Source organism: Eleginops maclovinus, chromosome 10 (assembly GCF_036324505.1).
Source record: "Eleginops maclovinus isolate JMC-PN-2008 ecotype Puerto Natales chromosome 10, JC_Emac_rtc_rv5, whole genome shotgun sequence".
Classification (NCBI taxonomy): Eukaryota; Metazoa; Chordata; class Actinopteri; order Perciformes; family Eleginopidae; genus Eleginops; species Eleginops maclovinus.
Genome location: NC_086358.1, coordinates 2,892,341 through 2,916,196, shown reverse-complemented (window position 1 = coordinate 2,916,196; position 23,856 = coordinate 2,892,341). Strand labels below are relative to the sequence as shown.

Below are 23,856 nucleotides of genomic sequence, written 5' to 3'. Positions count from 1 at the left end.
TTTTTCTCCAGGGTGTTCTCCGTACTGTTGTTACCCTCCTATAACAACAAACGGAGCATAGAAACGAACACGCTGAGTGGTCCCACATTTTGGGTGAAGCCCATTTCATGGCTGCCGGCTGCAGAGCTCTCGTTTAATACCGGGCCAATTTCTAAAATAGTTGTTCCCATCAGTCACTCAGACACAAAAACATGAGAAGATAGTTGGAAATGGAGAAAATTCCCCTAAATGCGTCTCATTTGCCCCGTAACGGTAAAATAAACAGCTCAATGCTTTGAAATGTGTTTTTGTAAAGCAGAAACCGTCCCTGCTCTTCAGCACCGTAGGAAACGAGTCTCTGGGTGTAAAAAAACAATCCTGTGGTCTTCATAGAAGTGCTGCTAAAACATAAATGTTATTATTGACTGGGCTTTTGCTTTCCTTCCTCCCCTCAGTTCAGCGTACGACCACAACTTCGAGAGGAACGTCGCCATCAAGAAGCTGAGTCGGCCGTTTCAGAACCAAACTCACGCCAAGCGGGCCTACAGGGAGCTGGTGCTCATGAAATGTGTCAACCACAAGAACGTAAGAGACTCTCTCTGATATTTTCAGCCATATTTTCATGATTCTGTACGTCTATTTTACCATTTAGGGTGAGCCGGGACACATTTACCATTTTACTTCTGTGGCTATGTTGTGATGTACAGTACATGTTATATGTTATAGTACAGTATGCACATTTGTACTCTAACTTTTAAATTCATGTAAATATTTGTATTTATTTAAATCCCTTCATGGATTCAACTTTTAGTTTACAACATTTTTACAGTTTTTATTTTAACTTTAAATGGATATATTATTTTATATATATTATCTTTTGAATTTTATTTGAATTATTAATTTTGAATTGTTTTTTTATTTTAAGTTTTTTATGTTTATATTAAATACTTGTTTTTTATTTAATTTGTACTTTTAATGGATTTACTATTTTAACTTTATATACAAATATTTTATACTTACCTAAACTTCTTATTTTATTCAATTTTTAAAAATATATTTATCTTTTTTATTATTTTTTCTAAAATAGAACAACCATCAAACAACCCGATTTCCCCCGAATAAATAAACATACTCAGATTTTTATTGTGTGTTGTTTGGTTCCTATGAACAAAAACCTACATCTGAGTTTAAATGCACATGCTTGCTTCAGACTTTCAATAAGTCTAGATGAAATGTGATGAAGCAGCAACGGGGAGCCGTGACTCTGAGATGGAAGTAATAACGGACACACAGCGTGCCCCGAGGACAGCTTCGGATAATTGAACTAAATCAATTTGAACACTGTCCTTGTCCTTGTGCGTCCATTTGTAAATTGTGCTGCATCAGGCTGCACATCAGAGCCCCTTGTTTGATGGACGTCTTGATCTTGTAAATAACCGCAGTGCTCCGTCATGTCGTGTGTTTAGTCCTGTTATTCATTATTGATGCTCAGGCTGCTGCAGTTGTTCCTGTCTTCCTCCATTCTCACAGATAAATAACCCTTATCTTTATTCCTGCAGATAATCGGCCTGTTAAATGTGTTCACACCACAGAAGACACTGGAAGAGTTCCAAGATGTGTGAGTATTGCTGCTCCCAAATGTCCTCCGCTCCGTGTGTGTGTTTGTAAAATCGATCCAGGATGCAGCCTGCTGGGGGCTGAGATTACCTTTCTGACTTTTAGGGGCTCAGCTGATCGTTGGTTGGTGTGTAATGATGCTTTACTACAGGCACACAGTGCAGGGAGAAGACTTTTATAAAAGACATGCTGTATGGTTATGGATATGTGGACAGAATAATGAAAAGCGTAAAAAGAAACCGGAGAATTTACGATTGTTTTCCAGAAAAACCCTCTCTAAAAGTCACAGAATATTAGTAAAAATTCAAGAATTATATATAAAAAAACACATGAAATGTCCAAATATTCTAAGTAAAATACTAGTTAGATTATTTTTAAAAATCTGAAGAATACACTGATAGGTAAAATATCTCAAATGAATTTACAGGAATGAAATCACTGAGTGTAAAATGGCATTAATGAATAAAATGTAGAACAAATCTGACCAGCAAACTTCAAAAAAGCAAAGTAAAATGTCATAAATAAATCTGGTTTTTCAGATAATTCACCAACCACCTTTCCACATTACATCCCATGATGATAGTATGTTTAATTTTGGGTTATCCTTTAAGTCACAATGACATGCAAATGGCCATATTTGATATCAAAGGTGCATTAAAACAAAATCTGATGCCATGAAACACAATCTTGAAAATGCAAACCAATAAATACTGTGACCTTGAGGAGTTCAGATTCAGCATTTTGGCCTCATTTTATTCCTCTGTAATCCCTGACTTTTAAAAATTCTACATTCAGGGTGGACGCTGCCTTTTTAAAGATTAACTTTGGGGTATGTTTGGCAGCGTTCCCGGTGTGTTTGAAGTCGTCAGGACCTCCATGAGTGGAAGCTGGCTGTGGGATGGCAGAGAGAGGGGAATACTAAACTGAGATGTGGGGGGAAGTGATGGTTTTGCGGAGTATGACGTGAACAAACATGATTAATGCCATCCTCTCGAAGCTGTGTGTGTGTGTGTGTGTGTGTGTGTGTAAGTGTCTGAGAGTGTGTGTTTGTGTGTGTGTGTAGCGCTGTGTCTGCCTGATTGGAGCTAAAAAGGAAACTGGACAAATCTTAGCCAGAGGGCTTCGGAGTGAACACACACATTTAGAGGACGGAGGAAAACACTGGGCTGTTTGTTTGTGTACCTGAATGCAGACTCGTGTTACCGATAACATGTCAGTAACGTATTGTACTCAAACATATCATCAACTTTTGACGGTGCTAGGTGCTGGCTCTGTCCCCAAAAATGTGTCTTCATGTTTAAGAATATTTCTGAAGGTCTCTTCCTCCATGTGTGAAGATGGGGGTGATGTAACAGCTGCCAGAGAACATAACATCATCACCGTTTCGAGACGGAGAGCCATTACTGTCTGCCACTTCCTAAAGGCCACGGGGAACATGCATCGCTGAGGAAAACGTGGCTTTACATTCATTTCCACATTTTAGTTTTACTATTGGGGTGGATAGGAAAGTTAAGCCTCTCCAGAGTGATGATGTCAATATTTGTATTTGTATTTGATCCTTTCATGGATTTGATGTTTAAACTTTATATAAAAATCTTTTGAATTTATTTAAATTGTTATTTTTTTATGGATTTTTTTATTTTATGTATTCTTATTTTTTAGACTTACTTTAACTTCTTATTTTTACATGAATTTATTGTATTTTTTAAAATATATTTATCTTTTATATTAATGACAAATGTCAATACATAACCCAGACTAAAATGTAGAAAAATTATTTCAGACAAAAACATTGGAAATATTTTTTAAACATCCAAAAAAACTCCAGATAAATATTTGTAAAATATCCCAAAAATACTAGAAAAATGGCAAAAAGGTTTTAAAAAAATCCCTGTTGTAAAACCTATATAAAATATAAAGTAAAAATGACCTAAAAATACAAATAAAATGTCTGTTTTCTTTAAAAATAGAAAATATCGATGTAAAATGTTGGAAAATATCAATAAAATGTCCAAATATATTCTTCTAATGTCCTAAAAGCCAGCAGTGGCTCAGTCAGTAGGGGCTTGGACTGGGAATCGTAGGGTCGCCGGTTCAAGTCCCCGAACAGACTTGAAATATGGAAAGTGGACTGCTACTTGGAGAGGTCCCAGTTCACCTCCTGGGCCCTGCTGTGGTGCCCTTGAGCAAGGCACCGGACACCTCCAATCCCCCCTCCCCATTGCTCCCCGGGCGCTGCACGATAGCTGCCCACTGCTCCTAGTACTAGGATGGGTTAAATGCAGAGGACCAATTTCACTGTGTGCTCTGCTGTGTGCATGTATGTGACTAATAAAGAGGGTTTCATCCTCCGATTCTATCTATCTATCTAAAAATAGTAGAAAAATGTCAGTGACTCTTGGAAAAATATCCCAGTGTCTGAAAATATAAATAGAATATCAATACATCTTGTCAAATGCCTGGAAAATATCAGTGAAATGTCAAAAAGTGTTGACTTCTCTCCCCCTTTGGTGTCCCTGCAGGTATCTGGTGATGGAGCTGATGGATGCTAACCTCTGCCAGGTGATCCAGATGGAGCTGGACCACGAGCGGCTGTCCTACCTGCTGTACCAGATGCTGTGTGGAATCAAACACCTGCACGCCGCCGGCATCATACACAGGGTGAGTACCACAGACACCTGGAACCAATTGCCAATTGAGCATGATGTAGCAAAACAGCTTAAGTAAGAGGACAAAATAACACTTCATTTCTGGCCGGGCTCTGAGAAATTACGAAATCACTGACATCTTAACCATTAAACCTCACCAAAAATAGAGTAAAATAAAAGCTCTTTGTAGTATTTGTGCAGGGTTAGCTCATTTGAAAGAAATGCACCAGCACCTAAAAGCAGCTGTACCTGCAGGAGTTTGATTCTTCATGCTTTATTGAACTTCCTATGAGTCTCTGGATAAACGCATCAGCTAAATGACATCTCATGCCATCAGATGGGAATAGAGGCTCCAAAATCCCACTGAAAAGTACAACTTGTAATATTTACACTGCAGTTTTTGGACATATTAATAAGCAAAGGTGAATTAGGGTCCGATGTTATTGAAATCGTGGCTGCATGGGTGTCTCCATGTTCATGTAGGTGCAACAGAGCTTCATGCAGAAGGGTCTGATGAAGGTGAATATGGATCGGGGTTGGTGGTAATTAATAAAATATTCTGGGCGAGTCATATCACTGCTCTCCTGGCTCTGAAACAGCCGAGCCAATCACAGCGACAGCTCAATGTCATGTTCAGACAGGAGGGTTTTAACTGTCTTCGTTCAGTATTTACCTCTAAGTAGAAACAAAGAGGGGAAGTGTTTCATCCCAATCTGATTTGAATTCCTTGTAACAGCAGGCTGTTACTAGGCGGAGATAATGGACAGGTTGCAGTAACACACACACACACACACACACACACACACACACACACACACACACACACACACACACACACACACACACACACACACACACACACACACACACACACACACACAGACACACACACACAGACACACAGGTGCTGGTTCACTTTGAAACAACACACACACACATAGCCTGAAGCGCCAGCAGCAACATCCCTCTTGCATGCACACAGTCAATTCCCCCCCCCCCCCCCCCCCCACACACACACACACACACACACACACACAGATCTCCCAGAACACAACAGTAGATTAGCTCGTCCTGCTCTGCCAGCCAGAACTAAACGAGCCATAGGCGGAGCTAGCGTTAGCACGCAGCGCTCTCACAAGGTAACACATGCACCATGAGTCATGGATCGGCAAAGATTCAGCTCCTGTAGTTCCCAGAGGCTTTACCTCTCCGATGGGAGCGCTGTAGTCTTCCGTAAGATGCTCAGAGTTGCTACGCATGGATGGAAAACGGAGACATGGATACAGCTTTGGAGGCTTGGCCCTGTTTATTCCCATGAAAGCTGCACAGTGGCGCATGAAGCCAATATGGCTCGAGTGCAAGAAAAACCAGATAATCCACATGCAGGTCAACTCCAGGGTCCGTGCACTTGTGTTTTCCTTAAGCCCCGCCTCCAATTTGTCGCCCAAGCTGATCTTAGCTCATTTAAACTAATGGAGGCAGGTGAATAACTGGCTTTAAGAGCATTTTCCATCTTTTAGGACCTTAACATTTGAATAAAAGGTATTCAAATGCTCATACTGGGTAGTTGATGCATCTTTCCCAATGTAAGTCAATGGGAAAGCCTTTTTTTGCAGCCCAATTGCATCACTTGACTGACACATAAATTCAAGTTAGCCACTAGGACATTTTTCTTGGACACCTGACTCACTTCCTGGGTGCTTGTCTGCCCCATTTAGGATTAATTTCCCCTCCACTAATGGCCATTACACATGCTTTAGCTCCACTGCGATGTGTTTCTGTTAGCTGCTATTTACCAGACTTTGACCGGGAAAATCTGTTGAGGTCTGACATTTAATTAGATGTGTTTTCCTCTCAGATTACTGGAGTAAGTGTGTGTTTGATTGAGCTGTCCTTTTTTTATTTTTCAGCATTATTTACTCCTCACCAGGGAGTCCTGATCAATAGAAAAGGTGTCATCATGAAACAGGAGTGGACATTTCTAATCTACTACCACCTACCACCCTAAATCCTAGCAACAGGCACAGAGAAAACAAACTTCCTCTTCAAAGGAAAATCATTTAAAATAGTCTTTGTTTTTGTCACGCATCGGGGGAGTTCAGACACTCGTCAGGAGACTAACGAGACAATTAGAGCCTGAGCTCGGCCTGTCTTCCTGCAGGTGTCAGGTGACATTTTACAGCCCTGATGTGGAAACACGGAGCTGTTGGATGCATCTTCTGTCACAGCTTGGTTTATATGGAGAACAAATACCAGCTGCACCACCGATGTTACTTCTTTCAATATCATTTATGTGGAGATTTGTATAACACACATTTTGGACCATTTACTTAATGTGCAGTGGTTAATTTAAGGCCATTTTGTATTTAAAAAGTCTCTTTTACACCAAAATAAAATCGATTCCCAGTGAGAAAGACGTATTTATTTTATTAATTGGGCATAGAGTCACAGATTAAAACAAAATAAGGAGTTTAAATCATGTATTTTAAGTAATAATGCATATGCTATCAAGACAAAGCATATTAATTGAATATCATGTATTCTACAGATACCTTTCATGTATATTCATGTTGTGTCGTAAGGGAAACAAAAGGGCTCAGATTCTGTGGGGAAATAATTATTGTTTTGAACGTGCTTGTTATTCTGACTTGATTAATTCACTGGTTAACTTTGCAAACGTGAGAAAACGATATCTCTAATCTAAAGTGGAAATGAAAGCTTTGTTTTCTGTGGACTTTGATGTCAGACACCGTGTTAGGTAAGGAAAAACCTGGGGATTTTAAAGTCAAAAGGTAAAGAAAATAACCTATTCTTTGATTCTCAATATCAAACTTCTTCCCTGTAACTTTTCAGGCAGCTTATCTCACCACCTCCGTCCCTCTAACTCTCTCCCGCCTCCTCTCTGTTCAGGACCTGAAGCCCAGCAACATCGTGGTGAAGTCCGACTGCACGCTGAAGATCCTGGACTTCGGTTTGGCCCGGACAGCCGCCACGGGCCTCCTCATGACGCCCTACGTCGTGACCCGCTACTACCGCGCCCCCGAGGTCATCCTGGGCATGGGCTACCAGGCCAACGGTGAGTACAGGAAGCGGCTCCCCCACATCGACCAATGAGGAGCTCCGCAGCTACCGCCTGGCCTGCTGCATGGGATGTTTTTCAGCACCTCACACACTCACACACACACTCCCACACTCCCTGTTCCTGTAAATGTCACACCCGAGGGATCGGGGGGGTAGTTGGCTTGTTGGGCAGCGGTGCTTTGTGGGAAACTTCCTGTCTAGGGACCGCAGTTCCCAGCAGTGCTTCAGCATGCGTTTGATGTTTTGTTAAGAGGTTGCCGGTCCTGCGCTCCGTTCAGCCTGGCTTACAAACACCAGAGTGAGGACTTGTGCATGACTCCGCAGTTTCTCTTAGTATCACAGGTTTTACAAAGAAGCCTTGAAGTATAGTTGAATATTTTAAGAAATATCCTTACGTTTTGAAGACTGATGCCACTCATATCTGTTTGTTAGATATGAAGCTAGAGCCAGGTTAGCCTAGCATAAAGTATGGCTGTCATGCTAGCTGTTTATCCCTGTTGCTAGTCTTTATGCTAAGCTAAGCTACTTGTCTCTAGCTTCATATTTAGCATACAGACACACCAGTGGTTTCTTACTTACTGAAATGTTTTATTTCCTGCGATAGAAACATGATTAAGGCAAATATTGATTTTTAGACTTTTAAAGATCTCAGAGGATAACGATTCTTCCTTCTTGTACAGAAATCATTCGGTCGATTTGTAGTAATAATGTTCCCATTATATCAAAACTCTGGAGAGTACCTTCGTCTCTCATCCTTCATCCTCTTGACCAAATCTATTTTTTCCTGCTGACTTGTTGCATTCTTTTGCTTATTCTCTTCTCCCTCCTTTTTAACGCTGCGCACATGTAGTGGATATTTGGGCTGTGGGCTGCATTATGGCAGAAATGGTTCGCCACAAAATCCTTTTTCCAGGAAGGGATTGTATCCTTGAGCTGCTTGCAGCAGTGTCTGGCATTTATCCTGAAAGAGAAACAACGGAGCCCCCAAACCGTCTTTCATCTCTTCAAGCTATTTCTCTTTTTCTTTTTCCATCTGACGTATCGCACGGAGTTCAAATCCTGTGAGCAGCTAGAGTTGTTCTATTTCTCAGATTTGCCTGACACCTCGAATCACAGCCACCCACCTGCTCTTCATACATACATACATACACACACACACACACATACACACACACACACACACACACACACACACACGACTCCTTGCACACACACCGTTCTGCACCTGCACTGTTGCTTCAAGACACATGAAAAAAACCTGAAATAGAACTGAGTAGTTTGCTCGTTCATAGCTGAGATCCTGCATTAAATATGCTTGTGTATCCTCACGCTGCGCTCCATATCTCTGCATTAAATCCTTAGCAGCAGTCACACAAAAAGATGAATTGTTCCCTGGCATAATACAAAAAAAAAAGTGGTTCTACCCCAGAAATATGTGGGAGATTTGGGGTTATTTGTCAGGTGGATTTGACCAAAAACTATGTACAAGTTAAAGGAATTGCAGTGAGGATACAGAGGCTGTTGAAATGCATTTCTACAAATAAAAAGCAGACCTTGACAGTCAGAGTCTCACTTATACAAGCTCATGATTCAACGTTCAATGCACCTGCTGCAGAACATTAAACATTATTTAATAATAAGCATCTTCTCACTGACCTCGGTCAATGAGTGCACTTGACTGCATGCGATTCATTTCTGTCGTCCCTCACATACACGTCACCACATCATGTTTTTTGATTTATGATTTCCCCTTCTGTTATGTTGTTCCATGTTTTGGGGTTATTCTTTCAGTCCTGCATGCTAATTTGGTGGTTTGTCATTTCATTTTTCAGTTGATGTCTGGTCTGTTGGCTGCATCATGGCTGAAATGGTCCGGGGTAGTGTGTTGTTTCCAGGCACTGATCGTATCCTTACGTTGAACCTCCATCCAAATCCCCCTCCCCCCGCCCCCCTAAATGCAGTCTATGTCTCTCATCCTTCTGTCTCACATCTTGTTCATATCGTTTCACACAATGGGGAAAACCTGCCAATCTCTTCATCCTATTTATTTCACATCAATTAACATCGGCGAATGGTCGCTTCTCGTTAGGGCTGAACGATTTTGATGACTATGATGTCATCAAAATATGATGAGTCTATGATGAGTCTTAATTAACTGTGATGAGTCTTAATTAATTATGATTATTCTGACTGATATTATGATTGTGTAGAGGGAATTACCATTTTGAAAACTATATTTTTAAGAGGATTTGTCCCACTAAGGATTCTGAAGGCAGGTGGTCAGAATACCTTTATACCTTATACCTTTATCAAGCAGCTGATGCTATAAGTATCACCGATATACATTCTCCAGTGCTGGAGAGCTCATCTTCAATATGGGCTACAATAGCACTCCAGCCCTGACAGCGCTCCATGGTTATGTCGGCTTGAATTTCCTAAAGAAGCCCTATTTTACTCTCTGGGGTTTTCCCTTTGCTGTAGTGTGTCATGTAGGTTTTACTGCATGTAAATGGTCTGCAAAGGCTAAAAAGGTTCTCTCCAACCCACACCATCAGAGTCCTCTGTTTACCTCTGTAACATCCGCTCCTATTGGCTAGCTGTCCAACACATTGTGCGTGATAGGCTCAGGGGCGGGACATCTCTAAGCGGTGTACATTTTTTCGGTTGCGTTGACCAGCACGGACACGCTGGTCCCAGCTCAGGCGGTATTTCATCAGCAAATAAGATCATTGTCTATTCATCTGCTAACATTTGTATTCCCTAACTTACACCTTCTTCTAAATTATTAAAGTTAATAAAAATACACTTTTTCAAACCATGTAAATACCCGTCAAAAAAGCACTATTGATCGCTTTTCAAAAGTCGCTAATAAAATCGGTTACGGACGAGATTTTGTTGCGAAACCAGGCTTTTCCTCATTGTTGATCATTCAGTGTTAAACATGAGAGAGAGTACTGTATGTCCTGCAGGTACATCTGTATGTGTTTCTGTTCTCAAGAAAACGTGCTGCATACAGTGTTTCCAACATCTGGATTACTTGTAGTGAGCCTCCCCAGCCTCAGCTGTACGTTTATGTCCAGTCTGACTGATTTCCACAGGTTAGAATAGAGTCTATCTCTTTCCCCTTTGAGTAAATAATAAACAAGCCTTTCACTAAACCTTCTAAATGACAACACAGTGCAAGAAAGTCTCCAAATGGCTCCCTTTTTATTGAAAATGCTGCTAAAATGACTCTACCTGACTCTGGAAAGGCCGCCCCCTTTAGTCCAAACCCAGTCCAGTTGTTCTCTTAACCTTGAGCCTGAAGATATCGACCAGTGGAACAAGGTGATCGAGCAGCTGGGAACGCCGTCCCAGGAGTTCCTGATGAAGCTCAACCAGTCGGTGCGGACCTACGTGGAGAACAGACCCCGGTACGCCGGCTACAGCTTCGAGAAGCTCTTCCCCGACGTGCTGTTCCCTGCAGACTCTGAACACAACAAACTGAAAGGTAAGCCTTGTGATGTCTCTCTTAAACACGGTGCATTATTTAAACATGTACCCTAATATTCTTGCAGGACTGGAATGTCTGTCACTTTCGCTTCTTTCAATTAATTTCGTTTTTTATTATTTAATTACATTTTTCCTGGGAGAGTACCCTACTTTCAATATTTGAAAGTGTTACATAATTATGAATTTTCCCCCAAAAGTTGTGTAATATTATTAAATATTTTGCATTTAATTTATTTATTTTTTAATTTAATCAATCAAATATTATATTAACATCAGTTTATTTACCTAAAAAGAACATTCTTGATAATAATGCAGAAATGGTCGTAGTCAAACTCAGGAAATAGCTTCTTTTTTTTCAGAGGACAAATGTAAGAAAATGTCTGGAAAAATACAAAAAGGGCTCTTATAAATAACACAATGCTTGGTGTTATGCTGCAATGGCTCGTGGTTTTAATGGGCATTAATTGTCTTTAGTGCTCTTAGTGTCTGTAGTTTGAATACAAGTCATTTTAGAATAATTATAGATTAGATTCACCTTTACTGTCATTGTGCACAGTACAGGTACAAGCCATTGAAATGCAGTTAAACCAGAAGTGCAAAGATGTACTATAATATATACAGGGAGAAAATAAATGACTATGTTATACCAGTAGGTATTTAGGGATTGAAGTATCTACAGATTGTATATGCACAGTATAGACAGTATGAACAACCGGTACAGTTGGGTGTGTGTACATTACTCATATGAACTGTATATTAGTTCAATCAATGCGGGATGACATGTTCGTCTTTACAGTAACAGTGCAGCAGTGAGGGCAATGATGCCATATGGGTTATATGTGCAAACAGAAACAGCAACAGTATAAGCAGTGTAAACAGTAAGCAGTGTAAACAGTAAACAGTAAGCAGTGTAAACAGTGTAAACAGTAAACAGTGTAAACAGTAAACAGTGTAAACAGTGTAAGCTACTTGTACAGATGGTTATGTGTACAGTATCATATGAGCAGTGAAGTTATCTAGTCGATGGAGATATAAATAGTGCAATTAACGAGTTCTACGAGTACCAAACAGTACAGCAGTGAGTGCAAGGATGCTAATGGAGTGGAGTTCAACAGGGGCACAGCCTCATGAAGCTTTTCCTCAGCCCACTGGTGCGGGAGCGGAGGCTTCTGTAATGCCTACCGGATGGGAGCAGGGTGAAAAGTCTGCTGTTAGGGTGTGTTGTGTGTTTTGGAAAACCTAAACGATTTGAGAATAGAAAGATCTGTGCCATATGCGTTAAAAAAAGCCATGAGTGATGAAAAATTAAGAAGCCCTAAACGTCCCCACGGATCGAAAGGCTTACTGAAAGCACTGGAAGATTAGAGATTTGTGTGAGGCTGTAAGTGTAGCTCCGGCTAAGAGTTAAAACCATATTTTGGGGAATGGTTCCTCTCTTCCAGGTGCAGAAATTGTCCAGCCTGAAGGGAAACCATTTGCACATTCCTATTTTATCACATCCCAGACGTTGTGAGGAAATAATGAGTTTGATTTCCACGTTATGTTTCCGTTTTACTGCCTAAAAAATGGAAAGGGTCTTTTTAAAGCTCTGCCTTTTTTTGTTAATGTAGAATTTATCCTGGTTGACTTTTTAAATGGCTTTTTTGTAATTGAAGGATTCTCATAATGTCTCCATGGTGGCTCATTATAATAAATCCAAGCCTCAAAAGATGAACTTCTGCTGCTCGTAACATCCGTTTGATTTTTGCATCTTCACAAACATCCGCTGACAGCAAAGCCCGAGTGACGAATCCATTTTCGTCGGCTGCCTAAAGATTAAGCACTTATTACAGGAGCTGACAGCTGAGGACAGAGTTGTTTACTGCTCAGAGGAGTTTACCTCAAGCGTGTCTTCATGTGCACGTGGAGCGGAGATGACAGGAACAACACGAGGACGCAGGGGGAAGGATTTTATTGTCCTCGTTCATTTACAGAGGCGGGATTCTTTTGAAACCGTGAACAACTCCTGTTATACTGAAGGTTTGAGATGTTCATATTTGGCTCTGAGTGCTGCAGAAGCTTACACAGAACATTGCACTACATGGATATCCCTGAAAACCCAAATACAGACACAAAAACAGATATGCAAGAGCACGGTTTAACAGATGAGTAGGGTTTCAGTTGGTGTCTGCAATATTATGTGAAAAAGGGCAGCATTTAAGGTATTTGCACCGTAAACACAAACAACGGGTACAACAATGTGTATTTTCCTATGTACATTTCCCAATTTCAAACATCCTAAGCAAGTTAGTTTAACCACTACTGGGACTGGACAAACGGTACCAGCTGACACTAAAAATGAATGAATTAAAAAGCAATTATCTGAGCAATGAGATAAAAGAAACTAGATATCCAAATATTTCTCAGTATGACGTTTCTATATTCCTGTAACACAATACAGTAATCAGATTTTGATCAAACCTTAACATCAACCATTGTCTCTTTTCTTAACTCCTCCTCAGCGAGCCAGGCCCGGGACCTCCTATCCAAGATGCTGGTGATCGACGCGTCAAAGCGGATCTCAGTGGACGAGGCTCTGCAGCACCCCTACATCAACGTGTGGTACGACCCGACTGAAGTGGAGGCGGTAAGTACAACCCGGTTAATGAACGGTTCTTCATCTTTAATGAGTTTTTCTGTCAAAATAAGTAAGTTTAATTAAATCAAACTATGTAGCCCACTTTCTCTCTCTCTCTCTCTCTCTCTCTCTCTCTCTCTCTGTCTCTCTCTCTCTCTCTCTCTGTCTCTCTCTGTCTCTCTCTGTCTCTCTCTCGGTGGAAACACAAAGACTGAGCGAGTGCAAAATGATGTAGCCTGTGATCAGACGGATTTGGAGATGGTGTGAATTGTTTCTCTCCTCTGTGGCATGAAAGCAGTCTTCAGAAAACCCAGCACAGCTTTGAGAAGTGCAGATTAGAAAACAGGTTTTTTTATGCCACTGCGTAAATGCATCCCATTGACTCCGTCCCAGGTTCAGCTCTGCATGCTATAAATTTAAGGTTTTTTCCCTGAAAAACGTTGTGCAGTCCAAAGAAGTACTCCGCTTTAAGTGGATTTAATGTGAGGAGGGTTTGATGCAGCAGTTTTCTACTTTGTGCCGTCAATAAGCTGAGTCTGTAGGTTCCAGTTGGAGATACTGCAGAACAGCTACTCCCCTTTTACTCCTCGTTTATCTGCAGTAGCGGGAACGGAAGCGTGCATCAAGCTCACTGATGCAACGGACTGCACAGCTCAGGCCTTATAGATATTAATACTGAGACTCTTACTCTGTAACTGTCCAGGCACATTAATGTGGTCGCTAATGATTGACTTATCCAACACTGTAAACCTAGCAGTGAGTTGGCAATGCTTCAGTTGTTTCAGTAGAGTAGCATTATGAAGACAAGCTAGAGTTCAAATGGTTTAAAAAAGCAATATTTGGGAGCTATTAGTCCAGCAGCGGCTCAGTCAGTACAGGGCTTGGACTGGGAATCGTAGGGTCGCCGGTTCAAGTCCCCGAACAGACTTGAAATATGGAAAGCGGACTGCTACTTGGAGAGGTCCCAGTTCACCTCCTAGGCCCTGCTGTGGTGCCCTTGAGCAAGGCACCCGACACCTCCAGTCCCCCCCTCCCCATTGCTCCCCGGGCGCTGCACGATAGCTGCCCTCTGCTCCTAGTACTAGGATGGGTTAAATGCAGAGGACCAATTTCACTGTGTGTGCTCTGCTGTGTGCATGTATGTGACTAATAAAGAGGGTTTCATCCTCCGATTCTATCATTCTATCTAAATAGATTTAACTCTGTGAAAAATAAGAACTATTATATTTTGATGCTTGTTTTTGTCACAGATTTTTGTGAGGCACAAGGGTTATGTGTGTGTGTTGTGTGTTTTGTGTGTGTGTGTGTGTGTGTGTGTGTGTAAGCAAAAAGGCACAATCATTGTTTACTATTTATCCTGAACATCCTCTCCCCGAGTGTGAAGTATGCAGAGTTACTCCTCTATGTTTAGAATCGGTTCAAAAGACAGAACCCTATTATAACAGCGTGTCTTTGTTTTTCCAGCCGCCGCCCGCGATCACAGACAAGCAGCTGGATGAGAGGGAGCACACGGTGGAGGAGTGGAAAGGTAGAAACATCCTCTGCTGCTTCTCTCTGAAAATCTGTCAGAAGAACTGGGCTCTCTGCAGCCTGTTGCGTAATGTCGCTCTGTGTTCGTGCTCTGCAGCTGGGAGACTTTAATCTGCATTCTCCAACAGATATGCACGTTTCCTCTGCATAGGCACGTCCCGATTTTACCCCAGAGATAAATGATTCACATGTTGCATTATCTACATCCAAATGTAGTTTATTCAAATCCAAATGCATGTGCAATGGATACACCTGTAGAAAAACGTGAAATGCGAGGAGCACCTCAGAACTGCACTTAAAAACCCAGAAAGGTGACATGAGTGAAGAGCTTTCAGCCTCCCCCTGCATTCTGTCTCTTCCTGACTGGAGCTAACTGTGGTGTCCTGTCTGTTGCAGAGTTGATATATAAAGAAGTGTTTGACTGGGAAGAAAGGACGAAGAACGGAGTCATCAGAGGACAGCCTGCGTCCATAGGTGAGTGTCAGTGTGTGAGAGAAAGATGTCTGGTTTAAAGCAGGAATACACATTTCTATGAAAGGTCTAGAAATCTTCAGGTTTGACTCTAAAAGTACAACTTCATTTTATAGATTACGTAAACCATCTTGTGTTTCATTGAATGGCTTTCAGAGGAATGTTTTTTTCTCCTGCATGTTTAATTATAACTATTTTATTTAGCTTTTTTGATTATTTTAAAGTATTTATTCTCTTGCCTATTTTACCTTCTGGGAATAATAAGTGTATCATCTACGTGCTGCATGTGTGTGAATATGAAGTTGAAGATGAAGAAGATTCAACTTTATTGTCATTGCACAGAGTACAAGTACTAGGACAACGAAATGCGGTCTCTGCATTTGACCCATCCTAGTGTTAGGAGCAGTGGGCTGCCATTATGTAAGGCGCCCGGGGAGCAGTGTAGGTAACCAGTGTCTTGCTCAGGGACACCACGGTGGCACTTGGTCTTTCGGGGACTTGAACTGGTGACCTTCCAGTTCCCAGGCCAAGCCCCTATGGACTTCGCCACCACCGCCCACCACATATGTTTTAACCTCTAATTGTTAATACTTAATTTTTTCGTAAACACTTTTGGTATCCAGTCATATAATATATAATATACACATAATAAAAAATATACATATAGAAAAGAAAGTCATAAAAACACCGTTATTATTAGATGTTTTAAAACATGGGGAAATGTGCCCTTTAATTCCCTTTAACTGTTTCCTGAATACTTGTGTTATCCAATCTTTTCTATATTTAACTTCCCTATAACCCCCCAGACGTGCATGGTCACTCGTGTTCGCTGACCACCGAGCTTCCCCTTTGTCTCACAGCACAGGTGCAGCAGTGAGCTCCACATCTCCTCCTCCTCCTCCTCCTTCATCGACGTGCCCTCCACCCTGACCCCTCAACAGCAGCCTGGACACGGTTAGCATTGCCGCCGCCGCCGCCGCTACATCCAGCCCGTGGCCGCTGGGCTGCTGCAGATGACTATCATCTACCCCCCCCCCCCCCCCACCCATCCACTTTCTGGTCCTGGGCTGGGCCCCGCCTCCTGGTCAGACCCAAGACCACTACACTGGCCCCGCCCCCCTTGCCCCTCCCTCTTCCCCTCTTGTGCTAGTCTTCAGTAGTGTAGCGATTAGCCAGCTAGCTGTTTCTGAAAGGACAGATCTTTTATTTTCTTTCTTTAAAAAAATAGAATTACAGTTATCTTCTTTTTTTCATTTTGAGTCCTAGCTGTAATTTATTGTGGCATTTCTTAATTTTTATTTTCTTCCACAAACCTAAGATGACGATAAGAGAATTTTTATGATTTCACTACGTTCCGGTTCGTTTTTAACCGACAGTGAGAATTTAAAGAAATATGTGTAAAAAAAAAAAAGTTTTAATGTGATCTATTTTTCTGTTGGACTTCATTCGTTTCACTCGTAAGCTACTGCTTTTACAACTTGCCATATAAATGTAGATTGAGTTTGTACAGATTTTATGGTAGATGTAGTTTTATCTTCGATACGAGTTTGCAGTGAGCCATTGAAACATGATGGAATTGACAGACGTATGATCTTAGTACTCCCCTTTATCTGTTCTACCTATGGATATCTTTTGAGTGCTTATGACATATCCTAAAACATGTTTTTATTTCTTGTGAGTCACTACTACTTCCTGCATTGTAAAAAAGTTGATGAAAGCTTTATAATTTACTCTTCCTGTTCCGATGATAGGGTTTCAAAAAAGGATTTTCACCCAGCATATGATTCTGCATTTTAGCGAAGGGATGGAGAATGACACGGTTAGGTTTAGCGAGATAACTTGGAGCTTTATGATGACCGTCTTCTGTATTTTTTAAGTGCTTTTAAAGTCTTTTCGTGTGCAACAGGCTAATGGATCTCGACCGGTGGTATTGCTTTTGTAGGGCGGGATGCACAGAGCTCCTTCTGGCTTGCTTTGAAGAGTAAGTTGTCGCTAAAAGTTGGGAATGTTTTTTTCGTGGGAAGTTTATGGACATGAGTTGTGTGAGGTCGTAAAATCGGTGGTGGTGTAAGTATGTGCTTCAGTAAAGTAGGGATTTGTGATTTTTGAGAACACATGTGAAAGGGGGATTGAGGGATAGTGATTCTGCAGCCTGATGGGTAAAAAAATACCAGATCCTGTTCTTGGTAATATAGTCAATTAGGGAAATTTAAGAGTGATTTTTCTAAAGGAGGGCCGAACACTTTGCGTACCAGACTTGCCTGCAATTGTGAAAAATGAAAACCTAGCACGACAAACGAGAGTCAAAAGAAACAAACCATTCTTACGGTATGCAATAATTGTGCCCTTTGTTCTCAGTCTTTAATTTAGCTTTGAAAGGAAAAGTGCCTGTTTGTCATTCATTCCTGAGTGCATTGGAGGAATTCATTGCGTGTTTATGGTTAAAACGGTGGTTTCCATTTTCAAACCGATAAGGTTGTAGTTCTCACAAAATGTGTCGTATATTTTTCTACTTGTTTTGGTTTCGACCCTTTGAGCGGGAGACGGCGGCGTCTTGCAGGGTAAGGAGGTGAGGGCGAATACGTTGAGTAATTTCAGGAGAAAAAAGGCAGTTTTATCAAGGTCTTTCATCAAAGTAAAATAAAAAAGAAGTGTTTCTTTGCAGTGGCAACAACTGAAATATAGGTTAATAACCTTTTTCTGGCTTTTCTTTGAGTACTAATTTAATGTGATGATTGTAGGAGATGAATGAACAGGGTGGGTTTAAATTCAACTACTGGATCAAACTAAACGAGGGAATTTTGCGACTGCGTTTTTGTCAGTATTTAGTGACGGTTTGGATACTGTTAACTGTTTAAATTTGCAGATTGATGCTTTAGTAACGAACATATATCAGAGATGCAGAGCTAAACAAAAAAAATAAAGTAACACTTGTGGTGTAAGGTGAATAATAACCATAGTAACTCAAGTTTAAAAAAGCCATATTAAATACAAGCTATCTAAACAGAGTAATGTAACGGATATGGGATTGTTATGATCATGAACAAATCAAACAAAGGCTTACATGCTATATTCAATATTGACTTTTTGCTAGGCTAATTGCAGTTTAATGCTGTCTGCTTGAAATGTTTGCAAAACTAAACTTGTTATCTGCAAGAGACCGACTTAGGGTTCGTTTTACTGCCTTTACTGCTATTTGATAAGGACTTTTTGCTCAAAGCAAACTTGCGAGAAAGCCTTTAGCCTGCAGTATAATATGCTGTTCTCTACTAAAAGACTTGTAATTGTCTGCCAAATATATAAGGGTAAACAAACTATTCAAACTATTTATTTAACAGCTTGATTTCTCAAATTCTGCCGCACTATTGCTACTTTTTTAGTTCTGGACACCAGCTAGTTTATCAGGTTGCACCATTTAAACTTAATGATAGACGACATCAAATTGAAGTTACTACTATAGCTGTGACATAACTTCCAAAAATTACAATATTAGTATTTCATGCAATGTTGAAAAGGGGTTTCACGTGTATATGTATACATAGAACAATGTGTTTCATAACAAGACCTTACATTAAGTCAAAAGCAAGAAATGTCTCAAATGTATTTGTTCATTATTAGCATAACCTTTAAATCTATTTTTGTTATTTTTGCAAGATTTGTTTGACTTAACTTCTCAAACATCACAAGTCATGTTGTTAAGTGTACTGAAAAAGTAAAAACCATTTAACTGTATCTTCTACTATTCAGTCTAAACGGGTAATATATTAGCTTTGTCAGTGAGCTAGGCAACAATGGACCGTTATCTAGCAGGAAGCTAACGTTAGCTTATTTACTGAGCTACACAACAGTTAGATTTTCGCATATTAGCAAGCTAACGTTAGCTCTGATATTTAGCTACACAACAGTTAACATCTTATATATAAACACACATTAGCTTACTCCCTAAGCTATATAACGTTAACATTAAATATATTAGCAAACTAACGTTAGCTTTGTACTTAGCTACGCAACAGCTAGCATTTGATATGGCATGCTAATTATTCTAGCTATGTCAGTTAGCTACACGAGTTGACATGGAATATTAGCAGGCTAGCGTTAGCTCTGTGTAAGAACTAATTCATGTGGTGCAACCTGTTTATTATGGGGTTTGTTATTGTGGGGTATGTTATTTAAATCGATTTTAACCTACAAACAGCTGGTGCCATTAGGTGCTGTTCTCTTTTTAGTAGCCAGAATTAAAAAGGAAAGGTTTTGTAAAGTGCAATGGCAGATTATGAAATACAAAAATGAATTGAATCTGCAGTCTACTGTAGATCCAAACAGCAACCAGTTAAATTGTCCAGTTGTGTGCAGCAGTGTTTTAATTTTCAACACTGAGTTAAAACAAAACCTAAATGATGTCATATGTAAGAAGGCAGGGAGAAAATCAGTGGTATAAAATAATCAATCAGACAAAAAACACTTTGTTGTGTAAAGTGCTCTTAATTTCGTTAGCCCAATATTAGGGGCTTTAATTGGAGTATTTTTTTTGTGGTCTTGTTTCCTTTATCTTAGGTGGTTGTTGCTTTTTTAAATTATAATTACCGCATCTCTCCAAACTGTCATTCTGATTTAAGTCGGCTTTGATGAACTACCTCACGCTGAATTTCTGCCCGTTCTTGCATATACTTAGTCGCCTGCAGAATTAGCTATCGAAGACGTGTGAATAACAGATTCCATTATTTATTTATTTGAAAGTGTACTATTTGTCGGTTTCAACAGACTTCTAGTTTTGTACATTATGTATACTTCACCTAGAAGTAAAGAGAATTGTTATATGTATTTTGTTTTTTTGGTTTCTTTTATTTTGGTTTGTTTTTGTTTTTAAACTAAATGTGCAATACCTTCAGCAAACTGTGCTAGTAGTGTGTGATGGGCCTAGCCTTTTGTTAGCTGTCTCCTGAAGGTAAAGAAAATGTTTGGTACTGTCAATCCATGTTTTCCTTTTTTATGAATAAGATCAATTTTTATTTCTGTGACTTGTTTATAGTCATGATGTTACGTAATCAGTCTTACCCACCAATCAAAATCTGTCGGCCCGGGTTTTGACGCAGAGACAGGAAGTTCTTTGGGTCACAACACGGCCAACAGGTTTCTGATCTACAGTGTGGTAAGGACAATAATGTTAATAAACACAAAAAAGATGAGTAAATACCTACAAGAAATCATTATATGTATGGTGCTGGTTTGTAATGTTTGCTAGTGAATCCAGCCATGCAAGTAGTTTTAAGAATTCCTGGATCTGCGCGTCCCAAAAAAACGCAACCTACGAAGAAGTGCACTACTAGAATACATGCACTGGGATCTGATGATGCCACCTCCTAAAAAAAACAACAAAAAAAGAACATGTACTGCAAATAAAAGAAATACACTTTGAATTTTGGTTGTATGTCTTCTTTCCTACAGTATCAATGAACCAAACATGTGTAGCCTTGTATAATACAGAACCGTTGAGTACCATTTTGGTGGCCTTTGATCAAGTAAAAAGCTCTACTTAATTGGAATAATTAACTATATGATGGTTTTGTGTATTTTGGTGACGGTTACATTATTTATATATGAACAAATACGCTTGGAATTACGTGCCACAGACAAAAAGGGAAATTGGGTTCAGGATATCCACCTTAACGGTAACTACAAAGCTGGATTAATTGACCATTGCACATCATGTATTGTGAAACACTATGGGCCGTAATAGTCAAGTTCACTATTTGAACAATGGTATGCTGCAACAAGGCTTTTCAGTCTATTTTAGGGGCAGCTGTCCTCCAGTTGGAAGATCGACAGTTCATTCCCCAGCCCTGCAGTCAACAAGTGCCCTTGTTTAAGGTAGGACGGACAGTGTGTGAGTGTGTGTGAATGCTAGGTGGCACCTTGTTCGGCCTCTGAGTGAATGCTGACTTTGAAGGTCGCAAACACTGGCAATATAAATACCGTCCATTTAACATTTAAAATGGTTAGATAAATTCAGAATTAAAGCCAAATGAACGCCTCGTTCACAAAACTGAAGTAGTTCAGATAGTTTAACACATTGTGAGTTTGTTGATTAGAAGGTTAGCATAGCCTTCAACACCTGAATACACTTTTAAGAGAAGTGGTAGAGTTCGTTGTATACATTTTTAATTGACATACTCTGCATTATTGGTCATGTTTTTATCTCTGTAATGCACCGAGCACTTATTCCCTAACAGTTGACTGTAAAATAAGTCACAAAATCAATGTTTTTCCACCTCTGCACTCGTTTGTCATGCATTGATAAATAGTAATTGACTTTGAACAATAGGGGCCTACTTTTACGGAATTAGTACACAAGGTGGAAGTTATTCCTCTTCCCAATCTTTGACATTGATCTACTTTCATTCCAGTTAATTAATGTGCACAAATCCATCAAGTGTTTTTCTTTGTCACCTTTATTCCCATACATGTCCATTCATTACAACAGTGGAAATCCATAATAAATAAGCACCATAGATAATCAGCAGAGCAGTAAGAAACACTGAGCCTTAGTCGTGAAACATCGAGGGAAATAAATGCCCTCTGTTGGAATTAAAGAACCTGCAATAGATTGAGACCATCATAGTGTGGAGTGGAGGAAAATTACCTTGTAAACCATTGGCTTTGTTTCTTTATAAAATATATAAAAGAAAAGAAAATACAGTCACATTGCCTAACCAAATGCACACTTTCACTTGTAATTTGTTCTGCACTTTAACAAACAAGCATCACTTCTGCACATTCGTCTGATTGGTGATAAGATGCTAAAAACATTTCTTAATTTACTCGCATGCAATTCTCACAAAAGAGATATCTGCAAATCTTCATTTTGGAAACATATAATTCAGCTTTTTAAAAAGGACCAGATCACAGCTACCTGCATCCCATAATGCATGACATGTCCCGGAAGCAAGACAATAGAGGATGAACTGAACACCATCATTCATAATTAATTTCCCCCCTTTTTTAAATTGTATTTTTTCCATAGGGCTGGTGTCATCAACAACACATTACATTCACCACAATGATACATTCTGAATTCAAAACTTCCATTCAATTCACAATTCACTTTCACAAGAATTGGCACCTTCTAGGGACATTGAGTTATTCATATATAGCCGAGTGTTGCCGTATGATTACAAATAAAAATAAAATCAATGCAGCCACGGTGTACTATGGGGCCAATATATGCACTACATCTCTGGACAAGCAAGCAACACTAAAATGTTTTCCTATTTAAAATCACTTCCCTGAAGGCACAACCAGGAAATTCCATTGTTTCTTTGAGGGCAGTGTTCAGCTTCATGTGCCAAAATCAACATGGCTTCCAGGCAGGTCATTCTGATCTTCAGCGGCCCAGCTTTGGTATGTACTGTAAGCGGCCTCCTGTGTTATAGGCAGCATACTTTGAAAATGCTTGAATAATTGTTTCCATTGTCCCTGTTGTACGTTAACGGTATTTTGACATCTGTAAGGATCGGAGTGACCCGACGACTGAGGCTTTTTCCATCAAATGCAGATGGTGACGAGGTTGTCGAGGCACTGGAAGGGCCTGAGGAAAAAGAGAGCACAGAAGCAGCTTTTTGCAGAGCTTCCACCTATTACTGCTCCACAGGAATAATTCTGAACATCTAGTTTTGTCCACTTGCTTTTGTGTTTTTGATTTACAAACTTGATTCCACAGTAAAACATCCGTACCTGCAGCCCAAATATACCATAAATACGTGTGGAATACTTCTGCTTAAACTACCACTGTACAGTTAACCGGTCAATTCACTCAGATTATCAACAACATATTTTCCCATTTAACCCTAGTGGTGCCTAGCCCTGCAGATACCTGTCATTTTTTACACCTCCAAACATTCCTTCCATCATCATTGTTTTTTTTTTACAAGAGGTTTGTTGTTTTTAGATTTTCCTCAATCTGTCAAAAGCCATTACAACGTTTGACCTCTCTTCGTAACTTAAAAGAAACAAGCAATTTGCTAACCATTACATGCAGGTGAGAAAATATGTTGTTTTTTTATTTTGGTGAACTGACTTTACAGTTAATACAGCTTTATATTTCAGGAAATACTTCATTTATTAGCCTTAAGGTAAGAGTTTGAAGAGAAGATTGAGAGTATTTTCATGTCTGTAGGATACATTTGAAGCCATAGAAAGCAGCTAGTTAGCCTAGCCTATCATAAAGATAGAAAGCAGTGGCAAGAGTTAGCATAGCTTTACCTAAATATAGAAAGCAGTGGAAAGAGTTAGCATAGCTTATCATAAAGATAGAAAGCAGTGGAAAGAGTTAGCATAGCTTTACCTAAAGATAGAAAGCAGTGGAAAGAGTTAGCATAGCTTATCCTAAAGATAGAAAGCAGTGGAAAGAGTTAGCATAGCTTT

The 23,856-nt window shown here is 39.9% G+C and overlaps 1 protein-coding gene across 2 annotated transcripts in view; it reads left to right on the top strand.

The window, feature by feature from the left end:
• The window catches only part of mapk8b (mitogen-activated protein kinase 8b), a 28,957-nt gene extending 8,105 nt beyond the window's left edge, over window positions 1-20,852 (top strand). Inside the window, exons 3-12 of one of the 2 annotated variants that reach the window (XM_063892751.1) lie at window positions 435-564; window positions 1,539-1,597; window positions 4,119-4,257; window positions 7,155-7,320; window positions 9,158-9,229; window positions 10,633-10,815; window positions 13,319-13,443; window positions 14,899-14,962; window positions 15,361-15,438; window positions 16,301-20,852. In XM_063892751.1, coding sequence (XP_063748821.1) covers window positions 435-564; window positions 1,539-1,597; window positions 4,119-4,257; window positions 7,155-7,320; window positions 9,158-9,229; window positions 10,633-10,815; window positions 13,319-13,443; window positions 14,899-14,962; window positions 15,361-15,438; window positions 16,301-16,365 — 1,081 coding nt within the window. In that variant the 3' untranslated portion in view covers window positions 16,366-20,852. Of the gene's footprint in view, window positions 1-434; window positions 565-1,538; window positions 1,598-4,118; window positions 4,258-7,154; window positions 7,321-9,157; window positions 9,230-10,632; window positions 10,816-13,318; window positions 13,444-14,898; window positions 14,963-15,360; window positions 15,439-16,295 lie in introns of both variants that reach the window. The other variant, XM_063892752.1, reaches the window with a different exon arrangement.
• The last annotated feature ends 3,004 nt before the right edge of the window (window positions 20,853-23,856 follow it).